Consider the following 22,652-nt stretch of genomic DNA (forward strand, 5'->3'; position numbering starts at 1 on the left):
TCATCATTTAAAAATACATTCATCTGACATTGAACTTTGTTTCAAGTATCTTATGACGAATTCTTTTTGCTGGTATTTTCACATCGAACCCGGGGACTACATCTCTTAGACTGCCCTCAATAACAAATTTAAATTGATGATCGTACACGCCAGCAGAAATATATTCCAAGAAATATACGATTTTATTATATTCATGATATTGTTACAGGAGAACGGTTTAAATAAAGAAATAAACAATTTCATTTGAACTTGTTAATCATGTTAATGAAAATTATTCACGTTAATCGTATTACATGATATTTAACTACCATTTACTACAGTATTCATGAAAAACTATTTCTCAGTATTTACAAAAATAATCAAACAATTCCAAATTATTGAAAATATAGCAAAACAGGAGAATGTGTAACTATTCAGAAACAAGGTTTATCGTTAAAGGAGAATGAAACTTTGGAACAAGATAGCTTGTGAGAAAACAGAAAAATCAAAGAAACACATCAACGAAAGTTTGAGAAAAATCGGACAAATAATGAGAAAGTTATGAGCATTTGAATATTGCGATCACTAATGCCATGGAGATCCTCACATTGGCAATGCGACAAAGATGTGTGATGTCACCTGTGAACAACTCTCCCCATTACTTTAGTATATATTTCACTTAAACTGCCTCTTTTATCACATTTATCAGTAGATCATGTGTTCTTTCTATAGGAGGGCATGTAATACAGATTTTTAAAGAATACATCATGGATAAAGAGTTTGTATCACCATTAGAAAAAGCAAAAAGATACATTTTGGGGGTATTTCATATTCAATCACAGGGAAAGTTGTTCACAGGTGACATCACACATCCTTGTCGCATTGCCAATAGGAGGATCTCCATAGCATTAGTGATTGCAATATTCAAATGCTCATAACTTTCTCATTATTTGTCCGATTTTTCTCAAACTTTCTTTGTTCTTATTCTTTGATTTTTCTGTTTCGACACAAGCCTACTTGTTCCAAAGGTTTCATTCCCCTTTAATATTTCATGAATACGATCTTCATGATCTATGCAATCACCCACTTCCCAAGTAGACCTTTACTTGGTACATAATATAGTAGTGCCAATATGATAAAGCCCAATTCATTTTCAATTTGTTTTGTACACTTGTATTTAGTTATTTAAAGCATTGCGTCAACAGAGTGTTAGCTGTTCATGCTGGTGGAAACACGAATGTTCGAATTTTCTCAGGAACACCTTTATGATCCTAGTCATGATTTTCCCTTGTCAAATAGTCAACACCTATTCAATAACATCCATTCTCACGACTCGTAGACCCAATATATAAATGTATTTACTCAAGAGCAAGTTCAAGTATAACATTCTATATGTACTGCTGTCTTATCACGATAACATTCGCTGTACTAGTGCGCGTATGTCATGTATGTGTGGTCGGTAGGACGTGTGAGGTGTGTAGAAGTGGGGGCGTAATGTGTGTGGGAGTGAGCGTATGTAAAGGTGCGTGGCTGACTTTATGCATACATAAAAGTCCGGGGTTCGATTCCCTGCCCAGCACTTTATGCCCTTTGCAAGGGTATTGGCTCCTTTTATCCTTTATCAAATAAATGAAAATGTTCTCATCATTATGGGCATTTCAAAGTGGTTCCAAAGTATACACGTGTTAAACAAAAACTTATACATGTATGTAAAGATGTATATTCTCATTTTATGTGTGTCACGTCTTTCGGATGGTGACGTTAAAGGTCGGTCCCAGACGTAAATAATCATATCTGATTGATACACGTCTGACAAAACTCAAAGATACACACACACAATTTATGTGTGTGTGTGTGTAAGAAAAGCGTTGTCGTGTTACGTTGCATTTTCAAATATATTTATTCACACAGTCAAACGGTGATAAGAAAAAGTCGAAATATAAAATGGAACAAAAATGAAAAATAAGTAAAACGAAAGTTCTACAATTTCGGTTTTGTAAATGGGGGAAAAAAATCGGCGCTATCGCAGCTCACATAAATCTCATTGATAATTCTGATTTTAATGATCGATTTCATTCATTACTTGTATAGAACCTAAGTTACACTTAGGTGGTACACAATCTTTTATGTGTATATTGTTATTACATGTTAACAGGACCATGCTGAAAAACAGTCAATCTGAGCTTGTTATCCTGTATAAAGAAATTCAAATGAATAAATAAATGAATAAATAAACTTTATTAAAAAAAAAAATTCTTAGTAATTTCTTTCGTCCACTCAGGTGTTGTGCAGATCTCATTAATTCTTTTAGTTCACTTGGATGGACTGGGGTAGCCATCTTAGTTAAAGTTTATGAATGAGTAGAGACGACATTCTGGTTTAGCCTGAAGAAGAAGAATGCAAGCAATGAGGGTCAAGGCTTCTTTCCCAATCCTATTCTTTCTTATAATATAGCATTTAGCTTATATCAGAGTAAGGACAAATGATACTGGGAGGATATCAACCGGTTTATCTATTTCTAATTTTATTATCTTTTCATTTCGTCATACAACAACGGTTCCATTATCTTTTTTGCTATAGGCCTAGTTCTTTGTGATAACTGCAGTAAAAAATAACTAAAAAATAAAATGAATGACATGTATTTCCTCATAACAATGTTCTCATCAGTTACATTTAACAGGATATAATAATGAAAAGTATAAATATGATATGAGGTTCTTCTACGACTATACCAGTAAATAACAAACTGACCTGTGTATGTATGATCAATCGAGAATCATATTTCTGAGGGCTAGTTGTAGTAATAATATATCTGCACAACCAAAATTGGTACTACCAGGGGACAGAGGGATGACTCCCTGTGAAAGAAAGGGGAACAAAGGGAAGAGGGTAAGTTTAAGAATTATTATTTTAAGTACTACATATCACACCTTATTAGATTTAAAATATAAATGGCATCACTTTTAGGTCATTTTGCCCCCTATCAAATTACAAAGGCGATGCTCTTGTGCACTACTCAAGACTTAAAGAAACACTTGCATCTAAACGCAAATCAAAAATCAAGCGCAAGTCTCAATTAATTTATTTCGATTCGTTCGATTGCAACTCAGTGCGCAAATGGACCTCATTTGGATGTTGGACTAGTGGTTATGATTTTCGTACTTCAATCTGATGGACCATGATTTGATTCCAAGCCATGGCGTGTTTTTCTTCGGCAAGAAATTTACCCACATTGCGCTGCACTCAACCCAGGTGAGGTGAATGGGTACCCGGTAAGGATTTATTTCTTGAAGCGCAGCGCGCGTAAGAGCTTCTACATGTTCTATGCTAATGCCAGGGCAATTATGCTGCATTGATGTAGAGAGCTTAGAGACTTCTGATAAAGTATGTGTTAAAGGCGCTATATGAGCAAGTGTAGTTATTATTACTGTCATTAAAATCGCTAATCATTTACCAGGCACTTAACACAGCAAATTGTATTTCATTTTTTGCCTATACACAGGCACTTGGGAACCACGAATTTGACAACGAACCAGAAGGATTGAGGCCATTTCTTTTAAACACAACTTTTCCTGTTTTAAGTTGTAACATCGATGCTTCGGCGGAACCCTCCATCAATGGTCTTTTTCAAAAACGCATCACCAGGGTATTGAGTGGAGAAACGATAGGAATTATTGGTTACACGTACTTCAAAACTCATGAAATTTCATCATCAGGTAAAGTCTATACTATACGTGTTCTTCATGAAGTGCATCTGTTACATAATTCATGTCATGTTATATGAAATGATAAAAAAGGGCGACACCCTAAGTGCGAACCTGATGCGATAAACATTATTTTGATTATTAAAGGGTCAATGATTCATTGAATATGATTGATAAAGACCTTCATTGTTTGTTTGCCAAAGGTTTTTCTTTTGTTAGTTATACAGAAACGGTGGTCCTTGATTTGCAATTATTTAAATGCTTTAGATTAACGTCCATTTTTGATAGAAGAAACTAAATAACAGAAGTAAAAAAAAGCCTAACTTTCTAAAAAGGCGCGGGGTAAGGGGGGGGGGGGGGGTGGCTGGTTGAATGAGTGCCTGCTTGTATGCTCCCTGTGAAAGCTTATGTGCATTTAATATGTGCATAAAAGCACTATATGATGTTAAGCATTTGCCTATCACAGATCAGAAAATCGTGGGCCCGCATGCTTACAAGCGTATACATAAGAGAATAACCCAATACTTGATATTAAAACCTTCTTGGCCGTATCATAATATCTCCATGTTCATATTGCCATGAATACTTGGTAGATATTGAAATATTCCTATTGATTACGCTTGACTACATTATTAACCAACTACTCTCCCTCTCATGTCCCTGGTTGGACGGTACCCAATCACATTTTGCCATGAACACAAAAACACTTATACAGGTACAAGATAAAGTAGCAGCGAACTGTCAATATAAATGAATGATCATTCTTGTGTCTGCCTTCGATTTGTTTACGAGAAACGAAATGTACAGAATAGCCATAAGAAAACACACAAGAATGTGCAAGGATACTGGAAAAGGTAATAACACAACGTGGGATATTCGCTCTCAAATTGGTTTGGATAATATAAGTTGAGAATCTTCTTTTTCCATTTAACAATTTGAACAGCTCAAGTTGTGTATTTCGGTTTGGTCACAAGCGGCATTAAAAGAAACAGGGTATAACATAAAGGCGATGGAAATGAAGATAAGCACCGGAATATGGAACTTCCATTTATCAATTCGTCTTCATAACTCAACAAACCGAGAAGGAGAGAAAGTGTGCCTTTACAATATGTGAGCGAGACACACGCACAGGGTAGGATCCAGGGTTTTCCAAAAAGGAGGCACATTTTCCCGAGGAAAATTTGATAGGCCGAAAAAACGTCCCCGCTTTAGGGGGGGGGGGGGGAATTTGTGTTAGAACGGCATTTTTACATTATAAATTTTCATTATGCCTCTTAAAGGGGGGGGGGCGGACCGGATGTGCCCCCCCCGGATCCGCCAGTGCACACACACATACGGAATGGCGAGGGGAGAGAGAGGGATAGATAGTGGGAAGGGGTATTGGACGTTTAAGGACAAGTCCACCCCAACAAAAAGTTGATTTGAATAAATCTGGGATGGACTTGACGTTTAAGAAGAAGGGACACGTTCATGGGTAGAATTAAGTATGAGCTAAGTGACATGTAAGCATACTCTTTAAAAAATTATTGTTAAAATATCGAGTGCGAGGCAATCTCTGACCAACAACGTTTGTAAAATCGATCAATTTATTAATGCGATGGATATTCGAACCCAATTGTCTGGTAAAACGTATAGAACATTAGCTAATTTTGACAATTTATATATTTATATATTAATTAATTGAAAATTAATTAATTATTTAATTAACTAATTAATTAATTAATTAATTAATTTGTTTATTTATCTTATTTTATCATATTTCATTTTATTATTTTTCCTTATGTTCTATTTTGTTTGATTTAATTTAATGTAATTTATTTTATTTTATTTCATTTTGTTTCATTTCTATTTATTTTATTTCTGTTTATGGTCACTCCCATAGGAACTCGGTAGGACAGCGTTTTGCTGGTAAACGCCCAGCAGGTATATAACCAATTACCTCGGAAACATTTTATGCCTAGATTAATCAGTCATAGTGGCTGACCTTATAGACGACATATATTGCTCTTCATGGGCTTTTTTATCAAAGTGGAGACAATGACAGAGTGGGGATTCGAACTCACAACCATACGATTATAAGTCCAATGCTCTAACCACTGGACCAGACCACCCATTTAATGATTTATTGATTGATTTTTTTTTTTTGGGGGGGGGGAGGAGGAGGGGTTCGGGCAAACTTTGTGTAATATGGCTGTGTATGACTATCTTGCTCATTACAGGGGAATGCATCTTCCATCCAGAGGTCCAGAAAATACAGGAAGAGGTTGACGCTCTTGGTAAAGAAGGCATCAATAAGATCATCGCAGTGGGTCATTCTGGGATTAATATCGACTTAGAGATTGCCCAGAATGTCATAGGGGTGGACGTGGTTGTCGGCGGTCATACAGATACATTCCTATATACAGGTGAGGTGCTTGTGAATGAAAATCTAATATGACATCAGTGATGTATAATAGGCGTGTGCAATCTTCGAGGTTTAGTTGAATGAGGGATTGCAACCGTCACGCCAGATAATATTCTCGTATCATCCTAAACTCAAATAGGGACTCGCTTATTGTAGTGTTTATCTTCTCTTAAACGTCTTAATACGCTTACCGTTTTATCTTTCTTCAATTATTTGGTTCATTATTTAATCATCACATCATCTTAAGTATTGACTCCTGAAAAACATTTAAGTTAAGACCTGCCACACTCTATTGTTTTCTGAGCTTTTGCTATAATCACAATAATAAGGATATCTGTGACCTTAGCAATATACGATTTTTTAAATTCTTCGTTCAAATTCCATATGAAAGTCTTTGTTATTTGTAATTCAAAAGAAGTTATCTAATCGTACGTATGATGTGTCAGTCAACGTAATTTATTCCATTATCATGAGTATTTTGATAATTGTTCTGATCTGATTTTCTAAGATAAAAAAACCCCTCCCTGTTTTCATCTAACCATCACCATGATCTTACAATCACTTGACTTCATATGACACCCTTTACACTATCCTCATCACCCGTTGCAATCTGGAAAATACCCTTATAGCATAGCCATGAACCAGAATTCTGTCTGGCATGGTAATATTACAATATGTCCCGCTATTTTGTGCCTTGTTAGAGCTCTTCCGATAAGGCTCATTTTCCTGTCAGGAAAGTAGGGGAGCAAACATTAAGGTATCGAGTTGAATCTTGCAAACACGCGGGAAAGGTCAGAATCTTAGATTGGATCTTTGAAATAAACCCTCTTAATCGAAATACCCCTGACTTCATTCCCACCCGAGCAATCCCGCATCCACACACTGGACGTCACAGACACATCAATGAACCGAATCAAGACCGATTATTACTATTACGTTATTTTAAATGTCATACCACCGATCGGTTTGGAGTTGAGTTTGGTTGGTCTGACTGTGCCTTAACATGTTCACTAGGTTGTATGGTAGTTCATGCCAATGAAGGAAGTATGCAAGGAAATTGTATTTCTTATCGAAAACCTTTTCTATTCAACTATTGTGATCTGATGATGACCGATAAAATATCAATTATGAAGCAAGTGCGTTGGGTTCGTTTGTGGTATTTTTATTTCCCTTTTATTATGATTTATGGTGCCCCAAACATATATAAAGTTCAACGGAGAACTATGTATAGAAGGGCTACTATTTCGACACATTATGATCCATATTAATATTTAAAGGCTGCCTTTTTTGTATGAAAACTGAATTTTAGTATTGTATTTTGATATGGATAATGTTTGAAAATGTAAAGAAAATATTGGGGGTAAATCAGGAAAATACACTTTGCCTTCTTGTATAAAAGATACTATTGATGGTATAATTATGTTATCAAAATTATCATGGTGATACGAGTCAGAAACAGGAGTGTCATGGTAGTTAAAAGCGATTTCAAAGGTAACTTGAATAGACGATCGTAAATGTGGTTTGGTTTTCTGCAACCAGGACCCGTTCTGGACATAAATTTCGAAACCCCCATTATGCCCATTAACCTGAACTACAGTGCAACCGTTTCAGTCGTTTAATATGAATTAATCAGTAACTTTATCTAAACTAAACTTATCTGAACATTAACTTTAATGCCCCTCACCCACACACTCAACAACTGTGTGTTCCGTTTACATTTGACATGAAAACCATGCTCGCTATGGACGTGTTTTTTGTCACAAAAAAATCATTACCAAAAATAATGTTCGATATAAACCTGTTTTGTCGGTCGTTTCCTTTAAATAATTACACCTTCTGGCTTTACAACATGTCGGCATGTGGTGTGTGCGAGAGAGGAGGATAGGGGCAGAGAAAAACAGAGGGGGGATAGAGAGAGGGGGAGGGGTGGTGTTGTTGGTGTGTGAGTGTGTTGAGGAGAGACAAAGTTTGATAAGGGATGGATTAATAGCGATATGTGGATGCGCGTGAGGGTGTGCGTTAAGGCGTTTGTGCGTGTGGGGGACGTGTGGTGGTGGGTGGCAGTGTGTCGGGCAGTGTGTAAGGATGCGTGTATATGCCTGAGAATGTAATCGGGTGTGGGAGGATGTGTGTATGTTTATGAGTGTAGATAAATCCAGCCGAAATTGTGCCAGAAAGTGTATCATCAATTTCCCCCTGACTGTTATCGGTTTGTTAATGAACTGCGGTCTGGAGTTTCATCCATCTCATTCCACAATAAAGGCATTATGATTCGCATCCCAACCTTGCATATTATTTTGTTAGTCACCAACAAACTCTTACCTCTGTCCATCCAAGTGTAAATGAATTGTGACAATGTTGTTCTCATGAGGCTTCACTGTGTAAATAATGTAGTTGTTTTGGGAAAATCATGCAAGTATTTTACAAAATACCCCTGCCAGTCATCTCACCAGATCCATAAAAAATGTTTTTTCCTCTTAATTTTTTAAGGGAAATCGTGAGGTGCCAAGGTGTACAATGGGAGTTAAGTCAAGAGTGAAGTTAATTAACCACACACAAAATCATACAAAAATACAATATTTTGTCAAACAAACGGATAATCGAGAAAATTAACACTTATACTATTCATTGTATTACCAGACTCGCCAAACTTCTTATGTTAACAAAACACATCCTTTCAAACAAGCTTCGACAATGAGTAGAGTATGACACATGCCATTCTAGATTTAGCCAGTCGTAAGATTGGATTATGAACAATTTTTCCAATCCGTTTTTTAGTAACATTGATTGATAATAGAATAAACATCAGTCGACACATTCAATTCGCGCGAGTGTATTAGGTCAAGCCTTTCCTTTGGCGTAAAGTGTGGCTACTGTATATGATTTAACATCGCAATATGAGAATGAAACATAACCCCCTCCTTTTCATTGCATGGCGCGAATAGGATTAGGCGCTGGTGAAAAGAAAAGGGTAGAAAAAAACGTGTGAAAAGTGAAGAGTTTGTCAATGAGAAGAACGGTTATTAAATGATACAGCCTTCGTTTCACACTCGGTGAATCAATCATATTAAAGTATACTCCTAAACTATTGCCAACTACTTTAGAAATCATTTATGAATAGGATATTTTTAGAAGCCAATGAAAGACCTTTTCGAAATCCTGATGATCTGGTACCGTTCTCTATAAACGCCTGAATAGGATGATATAATGTATAAAGTACCAAACGCACTCTGCAGAGCACTCAAGACGCATAGAGAGTTAGGAAGAAAATAAAACAGCTTGAGAAAGCTTTTAAAAGATCCAACGGAGATACAAGTTCTCCTAAGCGGATCCAGGGAGGGGGGGGGGGTTAGGGGCGTCCTAAAATACGCCTAACAACACTCCTTTCACCCTTCCATTTTTAAAGTGTTATAAACATGAATATAATTATATTAAATAATGATAATAATCATGATGATGATACTAACAACACATCATCATCATCATCATCAACAACAACAACAACAATCATAATAATATAAAAAAAAACAATTTGCTTTGTACCTGTATCGTGGGATTAATAAATCACTTTCCTTATTTGAATGATAAATCACTTTCATTAATTGATCCCTTTTCTAGGTACACCACCATCTACAGAGGTACCATCTGGTGATTATCCTTCAGTAGTTGATCAGAAAGGCGGTGGCCGTGCCCTCGTCGTACAGGACTATACATTCGGCAAGTACCTGGGAAATCTCGATGTCACCTTCAACGACGCAGGCGAGGTCATTGCTTACGGAGGGAATCCCGTGCTATTGGATTATACAGTAACAGAAGGTTTGTCTATTTTGTCATACCGTCCCCTCTCCTCTGCCAAAGCAAAACGTCTTATTTCTTGTCACTATTCATGCTTTTATTTTCCCTATATCGTGTGATTATCTTGTAACATCTCTATCCTTGATGGGACTACAAAAGCTGTGGATTACTAAGGTATGCTCTCAGAACTTTCTCAGAAGTCCACTCATGCTTATATTGCAATTTGATGGGGGGGTTGTGAAAAGATGATGGCTGTTCTGACCATGAAATTTATATTTAAGTTTACACGATTTTCCTCATAAATCCTGCTCGTTCCATTAACTGATATCTGCATACCGCAGTAAAATTAACTCTTTTAGAAGTTAAGTGTCAGTCAATTAGTTCCAAATCCTTTATGTTGTCGAAAAAAAGGTGGAGAAAGCAAAATTATAGTTGATGTCATTTTCTTTCGTATGACGTTGATAAACAATATTTTATCAAATGTGTAACAGGCAGCATACTTCCGTTCTATATAGTTTTCGTATCTTGTATCTTTTCAAGTAACACGCGAATATATAGGCTAAATAAAACCGAAGCCAACATAAAACCCAACATTTTTTTCTTCGCAAATAATTTTTACTCACACTCTAAATATCCATCAAATTAGTTGACTTACATAAATAAAAATGTGAAGCTTAAAAGAGTAGAGCGTCATGACTCATTTAGCATTAACTGTTGTGACTTCGTCATGATACATCATCGACAATTTATCGTTTTCATTTTTTTCTGGGGTTGAACTCAAGATAGCTTTCGAACTACTTTCGATCAGAGTAGTGAAGGACACATTTTAATTAAGGGTTAACTCCCTTTGACGAACTTTGGGCTGATGCCCTTGACAAATATGGCAAGATTTGTTTTGGAAACGTACGGGACGTAAAAGAATGATTTCTGTAAATCTTGCCAACAAGAGGTATTTGCTCAATAGAAATATTTATAGACAGTACTTACTGAGATGTCTGTCACCTCCATTCACCATTACCCAATGCACACCAACGATATTGACCCCAAACCGACCGAGGTATAACGTAAATATCGTAATAGTTTTGATCGATCCGGTGTTGGTATCGTGGTGACACGATATCTGCTCCTGCGATATTTGCCCCAGTCTTGCCAGAAAGTTTTCGCATTTACTACGGGGCCGCTTTCTACAACGCACCAACTCCTTCGAAAATGCAAGTCAAATCAGAATTGTGAGCTTAGAGACTTTAGTCGAAAGTTCGTGGACCGGGACAGCAGCGTAGTCGCGTTACTCTGGACAACTACTTATTTGCAATTGTTCGTCCGGTGCAAATCTTCGGATGATCCGCTGTCCCGGTCCATCAACTTTCGACAAAATCCCCTCAGCTCTCCATTGTGATTTGATTTGCATTTTAACTTTCATTTTCAGAGGAATTGCTGCGTTGTAGAGATAGAGCGCGGCCCCATAGTAAATGCGAAAACTCTCTACTATCTTAGTGGGCGCATGGTTAGAATTAGGATTGTGATAGGGTTCTAGAGTTTTTCTTTCTTCAGAATGATCTAAAGATAAGGATTGTGTTTATTTAGTTTTGGAAGTTAGGTTTTAGGTTCGTTTCAAAGGGCAGATTTTGAAGCGGAGAAATTGTCGCCGTAGTATATGTCATGGAACCGGTTTCATTGGCATGCTTGTTGTCACTGCAGTGTTTGCTATTACTCGATTTGATTTGTCAAACTTTTCACACCTATACCCTTATATCAACTAGAAATAAAACTGCCCCCGCCAAAAAAACGAAGAAAAATAGCACGATTTGTATTTGATATTTGTTATCTGATTTCAAAGTTCAGAAAACTTGAATATGGCTCTTTTTGATTTTGCAATTGTTTGGTAACCCACGACTATTACCCAATGAGTGGCTTGTTAAACAAATTCAGTCTTAGATACGGTGGTGTTTATAGAATTTGTCTTGCTGAGCTGTTTGCAGTATGAAAACATATACTGTTTGATCAGGTTTATATGAAGAATAAGATTGTGTGATTATGAAATTACATAAATTTTGACAAGTCAGAGCATGTCTATCATTTTTAGTAATGATCGAGATCATAGAGTGCTTAAGTGTTTGAAAATAGGGAATCTGTTGTAGATATCAACGTGATATGATTGTCAATTATATTGGTATTTTATTCATAAATGTATCAATTAAACGATGATATCGATCCATAGTTAATGTAATCAACAAAATACAAAGATGAAGATATACATTAACATTATACTCAAGTTAGTGTGTTTTTTGTACAATGGTTTGCCAGAAAGATTGAAACAAAAAAGTTCTAATATTTCCTGGGCCCGGTCTATAAGATTTACGATGATGGTAAATTTTCCAATATGGAAATTACCATGGGAACCTTGATTCTGGTAAGCTACTGAGCCCTGTTGACACCGTAGTAACCATCATTCTTTATGAAAAAAAGGTCTCAAGATTTCAATAAATATGAGCCTAAAATAAGCTTAACCTTCGTACATTTATAGACATTTAAAAACTGTCATCCTGGTCCATAACTTCGTGTCCAAATATCATATGGCCAATAATTATCGTGTGTTGTGGCCATTGCACATAATAAATTAATCGAAATGTCATGATGGATGGAACTTGATCAGAATTACTCTTCATTATGACCATTTTTCTCACCCAAACGTAGATCAGACGATCCTGGAAGAAGTGGAAAAGTGGGCGGGACTTGTTCGTAATTCGTCTGCCATGTTCGTCGGGATATCCCATGCTTTTCTTGAAGGAGATCGTACCATGTGTCGAGCCCGAGAATGTAATCTAGGAAACCTGATTGCAGACGCCATGGTCAGTCAGAATAATAAAAACCCTGATGAATTACGGTGGAATGATGTCGGGATTGCTTTGATGAACGGCGGCTCGATCAGGGCTTCGATAAGTCAAGGTATGGAATGGTAATGCCTATCGATCTAGCCCATATGGCATGTGTTTTTCATTGCTCATTCCCTCGACTTTAGTCATTCATTAGACCATATGAACTTAAAACCAGTTATCTTGCCTCACTAACTCATTTTATTGACTTATGATCCGTTCCCTCCACTCACTAACCCGTTCCTACGACTTACTAACTCATTATCTGGACTTACTAATTTTATTGACTTGTGAACCGTTCACTCCACTCACTAACCAGTTCCTACGACTTACTAACTCGTTATCCAGTCATTTCATTGAATCGTGATCCGTTCCCTCCACTCTCTAACGCGTTCCTAAGACTCGCCTGCCATGAGTTATAAGTAGTGGGAATATGAACATGGTGTATAGTAAATCGAGGGGAAGAGTATTCATAAGAACGAGTTATGAAACCTTACCTTGGCTTTGTGTAGATCAAACCATAGGTTACCAAGCAAAATAAAAACGAAATGCAAAATATTAGGCTTAGGCTTGGGTTCGGAATCTATCTTATTGTACCTTACAAGTTCGCCCTTATGGGCAATTTTCTTACACGTTTTCTATTAAACTTACGAACAGCATTTCCACTCTTACTTTATCTTGATTCACTTAAAATTCTATAAGGAATCTCGATGCGTTCACTACATGATGTCTTTGGATTTTGAAGAGTTATGTTCTTAAATTGATTTTTTAAAGATCGGTGAAACTTTGCGAATGTTCGTAATTATTTGCGATAATGTTGAATTTTATGATCTTTGTTAAACTTTATGATCACAAACCATATCTTTCAGGTGACATTACAATTGGAGACATCGCAAACGTTCTTCCATTTGGAAACACGGTTGATGTATTAGAGCTACGTGGTATTCATCTATTAGAAGCATTAGAGAACGCTATTAGTATGTACGACTTACAAACGCTGGATGGTAGATTTCTTCAATTTTCAGGTAAGTAGAAGGAGAATATGATAATACAGAGGTAGCACCATGTGGATACCATATTATCCCAAATACCAATTTCACATAAAACCAAAAGCTTGAAAGACTGATGGCTTCTTTGAATGAGCAAACTTGAATTCGTCGTTCGTTCGACGCCGGAAACAATGGTTTCTCGGTCCGCCGTCACTGTAAACTGTATTGTAATAAGGCACATCGTCGGTGTTATGGAAGTTTGGATGCAAGAAAAGTTGAGCTCATGGCCTCAGTATAATAGGTCCATGGTACAATTGTCTCATTTTTTGTTAGTCCGAAGCTGGTTCCAAGGCCAGCCAGTATCATGGACTTGGTGCCTCATAGTGTGTAGGTCCACCCAAAGATATCTGTTTAGAAGCCCGTTATTTTAAACCCATGTCTTCAAATCTAATTCATAACTAGGATATTAGATATTTCTAACATTTTCGCACTTCTCTTTCCAATCATACTTATACTTTCAACACATATTGCATTCTTGACCAATACAAATGATGCATTATTGGATTTCATAATAGTACTTTTGATTCTAGTCAGACGGACCCTGTCCTCCATGAATTTAGATTTTGTGTCCATATCTGTCTTCTAGTTGAGAAGTTTGGAATATTCAGTGGGGATACGTTAGTGACTGTGACGCAATTTCAAGGTACCAACCAGCACCTGGTAGTTATTGATATTACCAACACTCTTTGTCATATTGAGTTCGCCTTGGCTGTTCCTGCTATTCTCAAACCTGAAGACTCAGATTGTGTCACTTTATTATACAAAAAAGAAATCGGACATTGGATATGTTCATCGCAGATATGGAAGTAACCACCGACGTATGACGACGTGGAGGTTGAAAGAGGTTAAATTCAGGTGTTTTGTGACATTTGTACGTTCTCATTGGAGGCAGACTACATGGAATAGTCCCTTACTTATATGTACAATGCACACTAAAAGAAAAAAGAGTGAAGATATGTTTCCGAGTTAAATGAAGGCCGAGCATACTTTAGTCTGCTGTGCAAACACTTCACTCGAGTTAAGGGTCTGAATGTGCAGCCTACTCATGCCTTGTATACTGAAGGCCCTGTCGCTCAGCAAGTTTTGTATGTACTAGTCTTTGCGTGGAGACACACTTGCTGATCAAAGTTTCAATCAGGGTCTGTGCCTGCAGAGTAAGCATACTTTAGCGAGATTGTAACTTCCCGTTTAGATCTTCCTGATGAAAAAAAATTGCGTCGTACTCAGGCTTTCCTGTACGTGAAGTATTTCAGCCTTGTTTCGTTTTTGAAGACGATTCCTGATAATCAAGATTCTTGTTCAGAAAATTATATATTGTTTTATAACATATAGAGGATCAGTAGGCTGATGTATAACCTACTTTATAATGCCATGAAAAAAAGTACTAACGATTCTCTGCTTAAAGTAAGTCCGAAATTGTCCGAAATGGTTGCTTTAAAAAAATCCCCAATACATAATTATGATAATTTTGGTTTAAAATACATTCGATATTGCTGAACATTTTTCTTCTTGGACCCATATAGCACAAAGCTAAGCAATGATCGTAGAACATTTTTTTTCACGGTTGCATTGACAACAATTTACAATGAATCGTGAAAATCAAGCGTACGAATAATCGCTAAACTATGTGTTTCGGGACCCTAATATTTATTTCGAATCCACACTTTTAAAAGGGATTGGTCAAAGTAACTAATCTGTAGGTGTATGTGTCTTACCAATAAAAAATGGTCAATCAAAATTCTGTTAGATTCCAACCAATAAATTGGTTGATTTTGACCATTTTCGTCGGCTGGACACATACTCACCACCAGATTTGATTGTTTTACCAGTCCTTTTAAAGAGTGCATGATACTTCATATACTGAGTGGGGCTGTTATAGGAAAAATAGCAGTTCAAAATGAAAAATACACAGAAGTGTAAAATCTACCGCGTTATATCATTTTGGTCTAATTTCATGGTCAAAGCAATGTTTTAAAACATATTGTGAACTCTAACCAGATAACTTATGTTGGTATTATCTTCTAACAATTTATCTTATCTTATCTTAGGAATGAATATGGTAAAAATAGAAATTAATGGTAATGATTTTCATTTATAAAAATACAGGTATGAGAGTTACATACAGTCTAGCAAGGAAACCGGGCAGTCGGGTAGTTTTGGCTGAAGCGCTCTGTACCAACTGCACGGTGCCACATTACGAACCCTTGGACACCAAACGCGTCTACAAGATCGTCACAAACAGCTTCTTAGCAGGTGGTGGCGATGGCTACACGGTTGTCAGGGATAACAAAATGAATCATGTTACAGGTAAATATTAATATCATATCTTTTTGGATCTCTTTTATCATTAAAATGTTTCTTAGTCGTCAAAATAGCTTGCTATTAAACCCAGCTTTTTCGTTTTTGTCAATTAAGACATGAGGGAGATCTTACACTGCTACCCAAAACAGATTAAAAAACACAGTAGCCTAGATATATTGGAAATGCCCGTCCAATGACAATGAACAGCTGTGAGGTCTTTTTCGAAAATTGGTGAACTGGAATATGTCGCTTGTCCGGGGTCCAGGACGAATCTGCTGTCTTGATTCACCCATTCTCGGCAAATTCTTCTCGGTTGCTCTGTGCCATGAAAGGCATTTGACAGTACATAAACTAATATCAAGGCAGCTGCCCTGTTAGGTTTTAAAAGATACTTTGTTTTTATGTATTGCAAATTACAATTGTGTCACTAAGTGCTCCAAAATGGAAGAAACAGAAAGAAAGGAAAAATAAAGCATATTTGAATATCCTGGACATTACAAGCATCAATAGTTTCCCAAATTAGAGTGTTGTGTAAATAGTACACAATATATCCACCAATCAGTAATAATTAAGGTTGAAGAAGGATAAGAGACCAATTATTCTTGTTTGCATTCCACTTTAAGAGATTTTTCATTATGGCTTGAGAGATAATGATATAATATTCCACTTTTATATAAATGATGATAATGATAACCATAATGGGCACAATCTAATGAGAATATTTATATAGCTCTTATCAAATAGTAACAATGACTTTTAGATACTTCACAGATAGTGGTTAAAATGGTTATCAAGTGGTTAAAATTGTAACAAAACAAACAGCATTCATGGTGGCTTATTAGCCAATGAACACATGGACGAAGTGTGGTTAAGTGTAGATTGGCGTCTAGCCAAATGACACTTGTCGCTCTCGGGTAACACGACATTTGCTCATGCGATAATTGCTCCGGGCTTAATTTCTTCTACTAGGGTTAGGGTTAAGGATGCAAAATGTTAGGTTATGTTAGGTCTAGGGTGGAGTATAGTGTTAAACCCAGGGTTGAGATTGATAAATCGATTAGTGTGTGAAAGTTAGAGCGGAGCAAACATCCAGCCCTCTGATTTATGCGACGGATAGCACCACACGACGCTTCATGTTTCATTTATGAGATAACAACATGTAGAATTATCTTGATTATAGCTCTATGTTGAATGGAATCAAGTATTAGCCATTTTGCCATACTTAAAATCTCATTAACTCCTTCAGAATACTTTAAATATTCACAATAAAATGGAAACTGATATTTTTGTAGGGTATTTGCCATGATTTATGATGTTTTGTGGAATGCGCCCTGTGACACGTGTACAATTGACACTGGCACACATTCATGTAGTTGTACTAAATCAACTCCTGGGAATCAACTAATCAGACGTGATTGATGATGGGGGTGCGTTAGTACCCGCAATAGAATCTATTTTTCTTTTGGGAAGGGACATTCATATGCCTCTCTTCATAAGCTTATGTGGGTATTGTAAATTGAACGACTCTGATATCTTTAGGATTTTTGTTAAGCAAGTGCACACATAGTTAACAAGAATGCATGTAGCATCTCCATTAAGGGAGACACTATCGACTAAAAGCTTTGCTCACGGGCATAGATGCCGTGACCAGTGATCGAACCCCGGACATTCAAATGTCTAGTCAGGCGCCTTAGCTTAGACCACTCGGCCCCGGCACAATACATACAATTTTTCTATACACGGAAGAATACATTGGATAAGAAAAAGAAGAAAAAAAATATGAATTCATGTTCCATTCCCATTCATGATACCCTCCCACTCCTGACTAGCCAGTGTTTTCAAAACAAATTTCCCGAATTTTCTGAAATTTTCAAGATTGATTTTTAACAAGAATCGGACAATAATACAGCAAACCTAAGCTTGGTAGAAGTGACCAAAATAAAGGAATTTAAGTGAGTTGGTATTCAACTCGTCTCTCCATCCAAACAATGATGGCGCTAGCTACATTCATTGTTTTTCAGACTGTCGTAGTTGCCGCCCCCTTCGCTCCGCAGACCCTCCAACGCCTGCATCATTTACATTCAAGTTTTTACAGTTTCTGTAAAGTTTAACATTTTTTTCAACATTAACTTCCGCTATCTTCATTATATATTTTGTCTACTCAGGTAATTTAGATTCTGCTGTCTTTGCCGAGTACATCCAGCGTCTCTCACCCGTGGCACCCGCCCTCGAAGGGAGAGTCACCGTACTCACTGATGATGTTGTAGATTGCACAGGCAATGCCTCAAATTTTGGACCATCTCATCTCATTATTTGGACTACTTTCCTAGCAATAATGTCAAATATTTTAAGCACGTTATAATGAAACCTTAGATTCCTTTCATAATAGCCCAATAAATCTGGGTTCTGTTTCATGAAACTGATTTAAATGACACGTTACAAGATATTGTTTTTAGCTACTAAAATTGTGCTTTTTGATTGGTCAATTGCACAGTAATCATTGATGAGAAGTTTTATGAAACGGTTCCCTTGCTGTCACTAAGTATAGTCATGATAATGATTTTTAAATGTATAGTCAAAGGATTAGAATGGGGAAATCTGGTTAGCATCTTTTCATTGATCGCTTTGTAAATCATGTAAATGCTGCATACCTTTAAATCCTACATCATCATCATCACCACCATTATAATAATTATCATTATCATCATCATCATCATCATCATCATCACCACCACCACCATCATCATCATCATCATCATCATCATCATCATCATCATCATTGTCATCATCATCATCATCACCACCACCACCACCACCACCACCACCACCACCACCACCATCATCATCATCACCACCACCACCACCACAATCACCACCATCAAAATCATCATTTTCATCCACCAAGGTGAATTGGAAAGTGGATGTTCCTTAGATTTTGATAGAGGTTTGAATTAGTGGATCGATTTAATTTCAACTTTTTATAACTACTCATGCTTTTGTCTTGTCACAATCCATCAGGCATAGTCTTTCAGCTTTCATTTTATAAAGGTTCTACTATGGTATTCAGTTGGTCTTTTAGATATTCATTCTTAGTAGAAGACGATTCTCATATCTAGACCTTTTCACTTGGAACACTATATTTGCAGCCATATAGTGATCAATGTGATATCTTTTGTAATTTGTCATTCTACCGGTATATGATCATGACTAATAATAAAAGGCAACTCTAAACATTAATGAAGAGGTTACTACATAACCACATAGGTACGTATAATTCGCGGTATGGTTTTTTTTTTACCAATGATGATACAAAATAACCACAGATATTACCTTTTGCGCGACTATTTTATATAGAACATATCAATAATTCCTCTCACATGCCGGTCAAATAGAAAAAAAAATCAAGATGAATCTGTTTTTTTCATACAAATATTGTTGTCAGAGGAAAATGTATATTCTCTTGTCTGAAGTTTTAAGTCCACCAAAAGTACATCGTTCACATAATTTTTTGTCATCACCAGTTGTACAAATCGATCGTAAACATCTCCTTTGAAGAATAAATGTATGTATATGCGATTATTATTTCTTTTCCAAGTTATTCGTATGCTGGTACATGTGTAATGACGATTCTAATTGTTTTGAGTAGAAATTGTACATGTTTAACAATGCGATCTTATCTTATACAATGCTGCTAGAAAGTGCCATATGAATTTGTCATCAAACGAAATACCTTTGTATTTCATATATACACTGTTGTTAGTCTTGAAAAGGAGAAATATTTTAGCATTGATAAGTGGCTTAGAATTTGAATTTATATTTTAATTGATGACTAATGAAGGAATTAAACTCAAGATGAATCTAGTCGCATTAAACCGAATCCAACTCGCATCAGTTGCATTCAGGTTTTAAAAAATGACACCAAACAAGTGATTATTGTTCTAAAGACCCGTATATCAGTACTACTTAGTCTTATTTTTACGTAATTTTCTCTTTTTGATGTACATGATGTAAGAAAATTTTTAACCTTCATTCCCTGGATAAAGAATAGCATTATGCGTAGAACTGAAATCATTTCTTAGCCTCTGACCAGTGCATGAAAAGTGCATCGCTTTTAGAAATTTCGATGTTATGAATTAATAATTCATAACGTGATTAATGATTCATTTCGTTATGGAAATTCGTCATGAATTGAAAGCTTCATCAAATGATTCGAAGAATCGCAGCGTTGAATACAATAGTTTTGTTGATTTATCACGATTATTATTACCAATGTTTGGACATGTTTGATATCAAATGCTTACCTCATTGGTAATTGTGAATAAGTGGTGTATATAATTCTTCTATTTTGATATTTCGAATCTTCTGTCATAATTTATGGACATATGTATTTCATTGGATGTATTGAAAGCATAGAGTAAAGTTGATCATTTGTTGTGCGTAAACCTGTAATCACATCCAGTATAGATATCTATTCACAAGAATATTTTATTTGTTAAAATTAGTTTTAAAAATCTATCGACTTCCGTAAGGGGAATTGAATCTGTTTGGTAGTACGCAACAGCATGATACTGGGCGTTCTACCTCCAAAGCCCGACGGATTACAAAGATAAAATAGCAATGGCCCTCAGGGGCATCGAAGGGGAGGGCCCCTAATATGTTTCATTGATGAAAAACAGGAAGAAATGAGTATGACCAAAAGAAACGAGAAATAATCTAGCTTCGTCTTCTGTTTATGGTCTGATTACAGTATCGCTTATTTAATATTTGCAAAATAGAATATTTCCTTGGGATAATTTCCCTATCATCGTGATTATGCCTGTTTATAGATACCCCGGAGCAGCCCCCGGCAGTCCGCCCCTCTAATTCAGATGTAATTTGATTCATATTGCTTTTTAAGAATTCATACAACTCATAATTTGAAACATGTGTAGATATATTCAGAACAGTAACGTCTTATAATAGTGTAGTGAGCCAAAAGTTTTAAAGGGTAGGACATGGCGCAAGGGGTAAAATTTCTTTAAAAAGCTGCAAACGAGTGAAAAAAAATGGTGTAAAAATATGAATTTGTAATAGATTTTGAAAATTAATAATTATCAGAAAATGATATCATTCTTCACCCCTTTCATATTCCTTTTCTTTCCTTTCCTACCTTATTATCTTGTTCGTAAAAATATTGGGGGTCCATGGCCCCCGAATGGCGCCAAATTTACGATAGTGATGATCGTGAAAGAAGAGTAATAAATTTGCCTCTTCAATAACGTGATGAATACTGTCAATTTATTTTTAAAAGGTTGATATCTTTTTATTGTATTTTGATATCCTAACTATGTGCTTTCTTGAGAGTGTGTACAAATTGTTTTGTTTATCATTATTCGTAATGATACCAGATATCCTAAATGAATTTCAAAACTAGGAATAATAGTTATTTCTTAACGACGTTCGTTATCTATCCTTTGGCATGGTAAAATTTTAGCCGTATTTCATGTTATATGGTTTTTGTGATGAGTGACTTTATTTTTAAACAGAGTGATATATCATTGTGAAGTTACAATGATATATGTATGTTGCCTGGTCTCAATAATAGATTGGGAATTCAGCTATGCCCGTTAAGTTTATATTTTTCCTTATAATTGTTAGATAAATTGAGAAAAAAATTAAATGACATGCTCATCCAAACAACTGAGAACAAATATTGATATATACTATATACAGTATGTAACGTTTCTGCTTCATTGTTGCTCACGAGACAGCAATTATTGACATTTAAAATGCCAAAATGATAATATAGAAACTTTATGTTTTCGAATAAGACTTTCATTTTACAGCGAATTGGGTCGGGATACTAGCATAAATATTATGGCATTTTTAGATTTGAGGCACTTAGCTCGGGTAAAAACTATGTGAGGAAGAAATACGTAATGTGAAGTTCGTAAATTTAGCACTACTTGGTTTAATGTTTTAATTATGAATGTTGAATGTATTTTTACTTGAAATATCTATCGAATAAAGATGAAATGAGTAGAAAATCTGCACTTGTCTTTTTTGTTTCCCATAAGTGTTATATTTAAATGGAATAAATTGAGTAAGGCGTGTAGTATTTCAGGTGACTTTGGAAAAGCTAAACATCATTAATCATACGGTTCAGAACCAAAGCAAACACCTATAGGTATAGCGCCCCCTCTCTGTCTCTTGGAAAACCTACTTAAATAGTTAGCACTGCAAAACAAACTGATAATGCTAATATCACTTTTAATTGAAGTGCAATTTAAAATCGTGATTATATTTGTAAAGGAAGCAAAGTACGGATGTTCATGACCATTTGTCATCATCTCCTCCGTTCAACAGGACGATTCTAAAAATACTATACAATTGAAATTTATACAGTTTGTATAAATGGAAAATACTGCTCTCTCATTTTTATTCCACTTTATATTACTTCATTTCCCCCTCTGTCTTTTCACCTTTTGTTTATTTTTCAAGTTTACCATTCTGTTTGGTCCTTGATATTTCCCTCTTCCCTTATGTGATTTGATTCAGTTTTTCTCCA

At 36.0% G+C, this 22,652-nt stretch overlaps 1 protein-coding gene across 1 annotated transcript; it reads left to right on the top strand.

Moving 5' to 3' along the window:
- Positions 1-644: 644 nt before the first annotated feature.
- On the top strand, positions 645-22,131 carry LOC129259656 (snake venom 5'-nucleotidase-like). Its single transcript, XM_064098200.1, has 8 exons — positions 645-2,868; positions 3,482-3,695; positions 5,903-6,088; positions 9,706-9,903; positions 12,577-12,828; positions 13,625-13,780; positions 15,911-16,111; positions 18,271-22,131. The coding sequence occupies exons 1-8, from the start codon at positions 2,737-2,739 to the stop codon at positions 18,465-18,467; spliced, it is 1,536 nt and encodes a 511-aa protein (XP_063954270.1). The 5' UTR covers positions 645-2,736; the 3' UTR covers positions 18,468-22,131.
- The last annotated feature ends 521 nt before the right edge of the window (positions 22,132-22,652 follow it).

Source organism: Lytechinus pictus, chromosome 4 (genome assembly GCF_037042905.1).
Source record: "Lytechinus pictus isolate F3 Inbred chromosome 4, Lp3.0, whole genome shotgun sequence".
In the NCBI taxonomy this organism is placed as follows: Eukaryota; Metazoa; Echinodermata; class Echinoidea; order Temnopleuroida; family Toxopneustidae; genus Lytechinus; species Lytechinus pictus.

Bases quoted from the DNA above. Each gene is read 5' to 3' on its own strand.
- LOC129259656 (XM_064098200.1), top strand. From the start codon at position 2,737: ATGTATGATCAATCGAGAATCATATTTCTGAGGGCTAGTTGTAGTAAT. The intron at 2,869-3,481 runs GTAAGTTTAAGA...GCCTATACACAG, and splicing joins AGGGGAACAAAGGGAAGAGG to GCACTTGGGAACCACGAATT. The intron at 6,089-9,705 runs GTGAGGTGCTTG...TCCCTTTTCTAG, and splicing joins AGATACATTCCTATATACAG to GTACACCACCATCTACAGAG.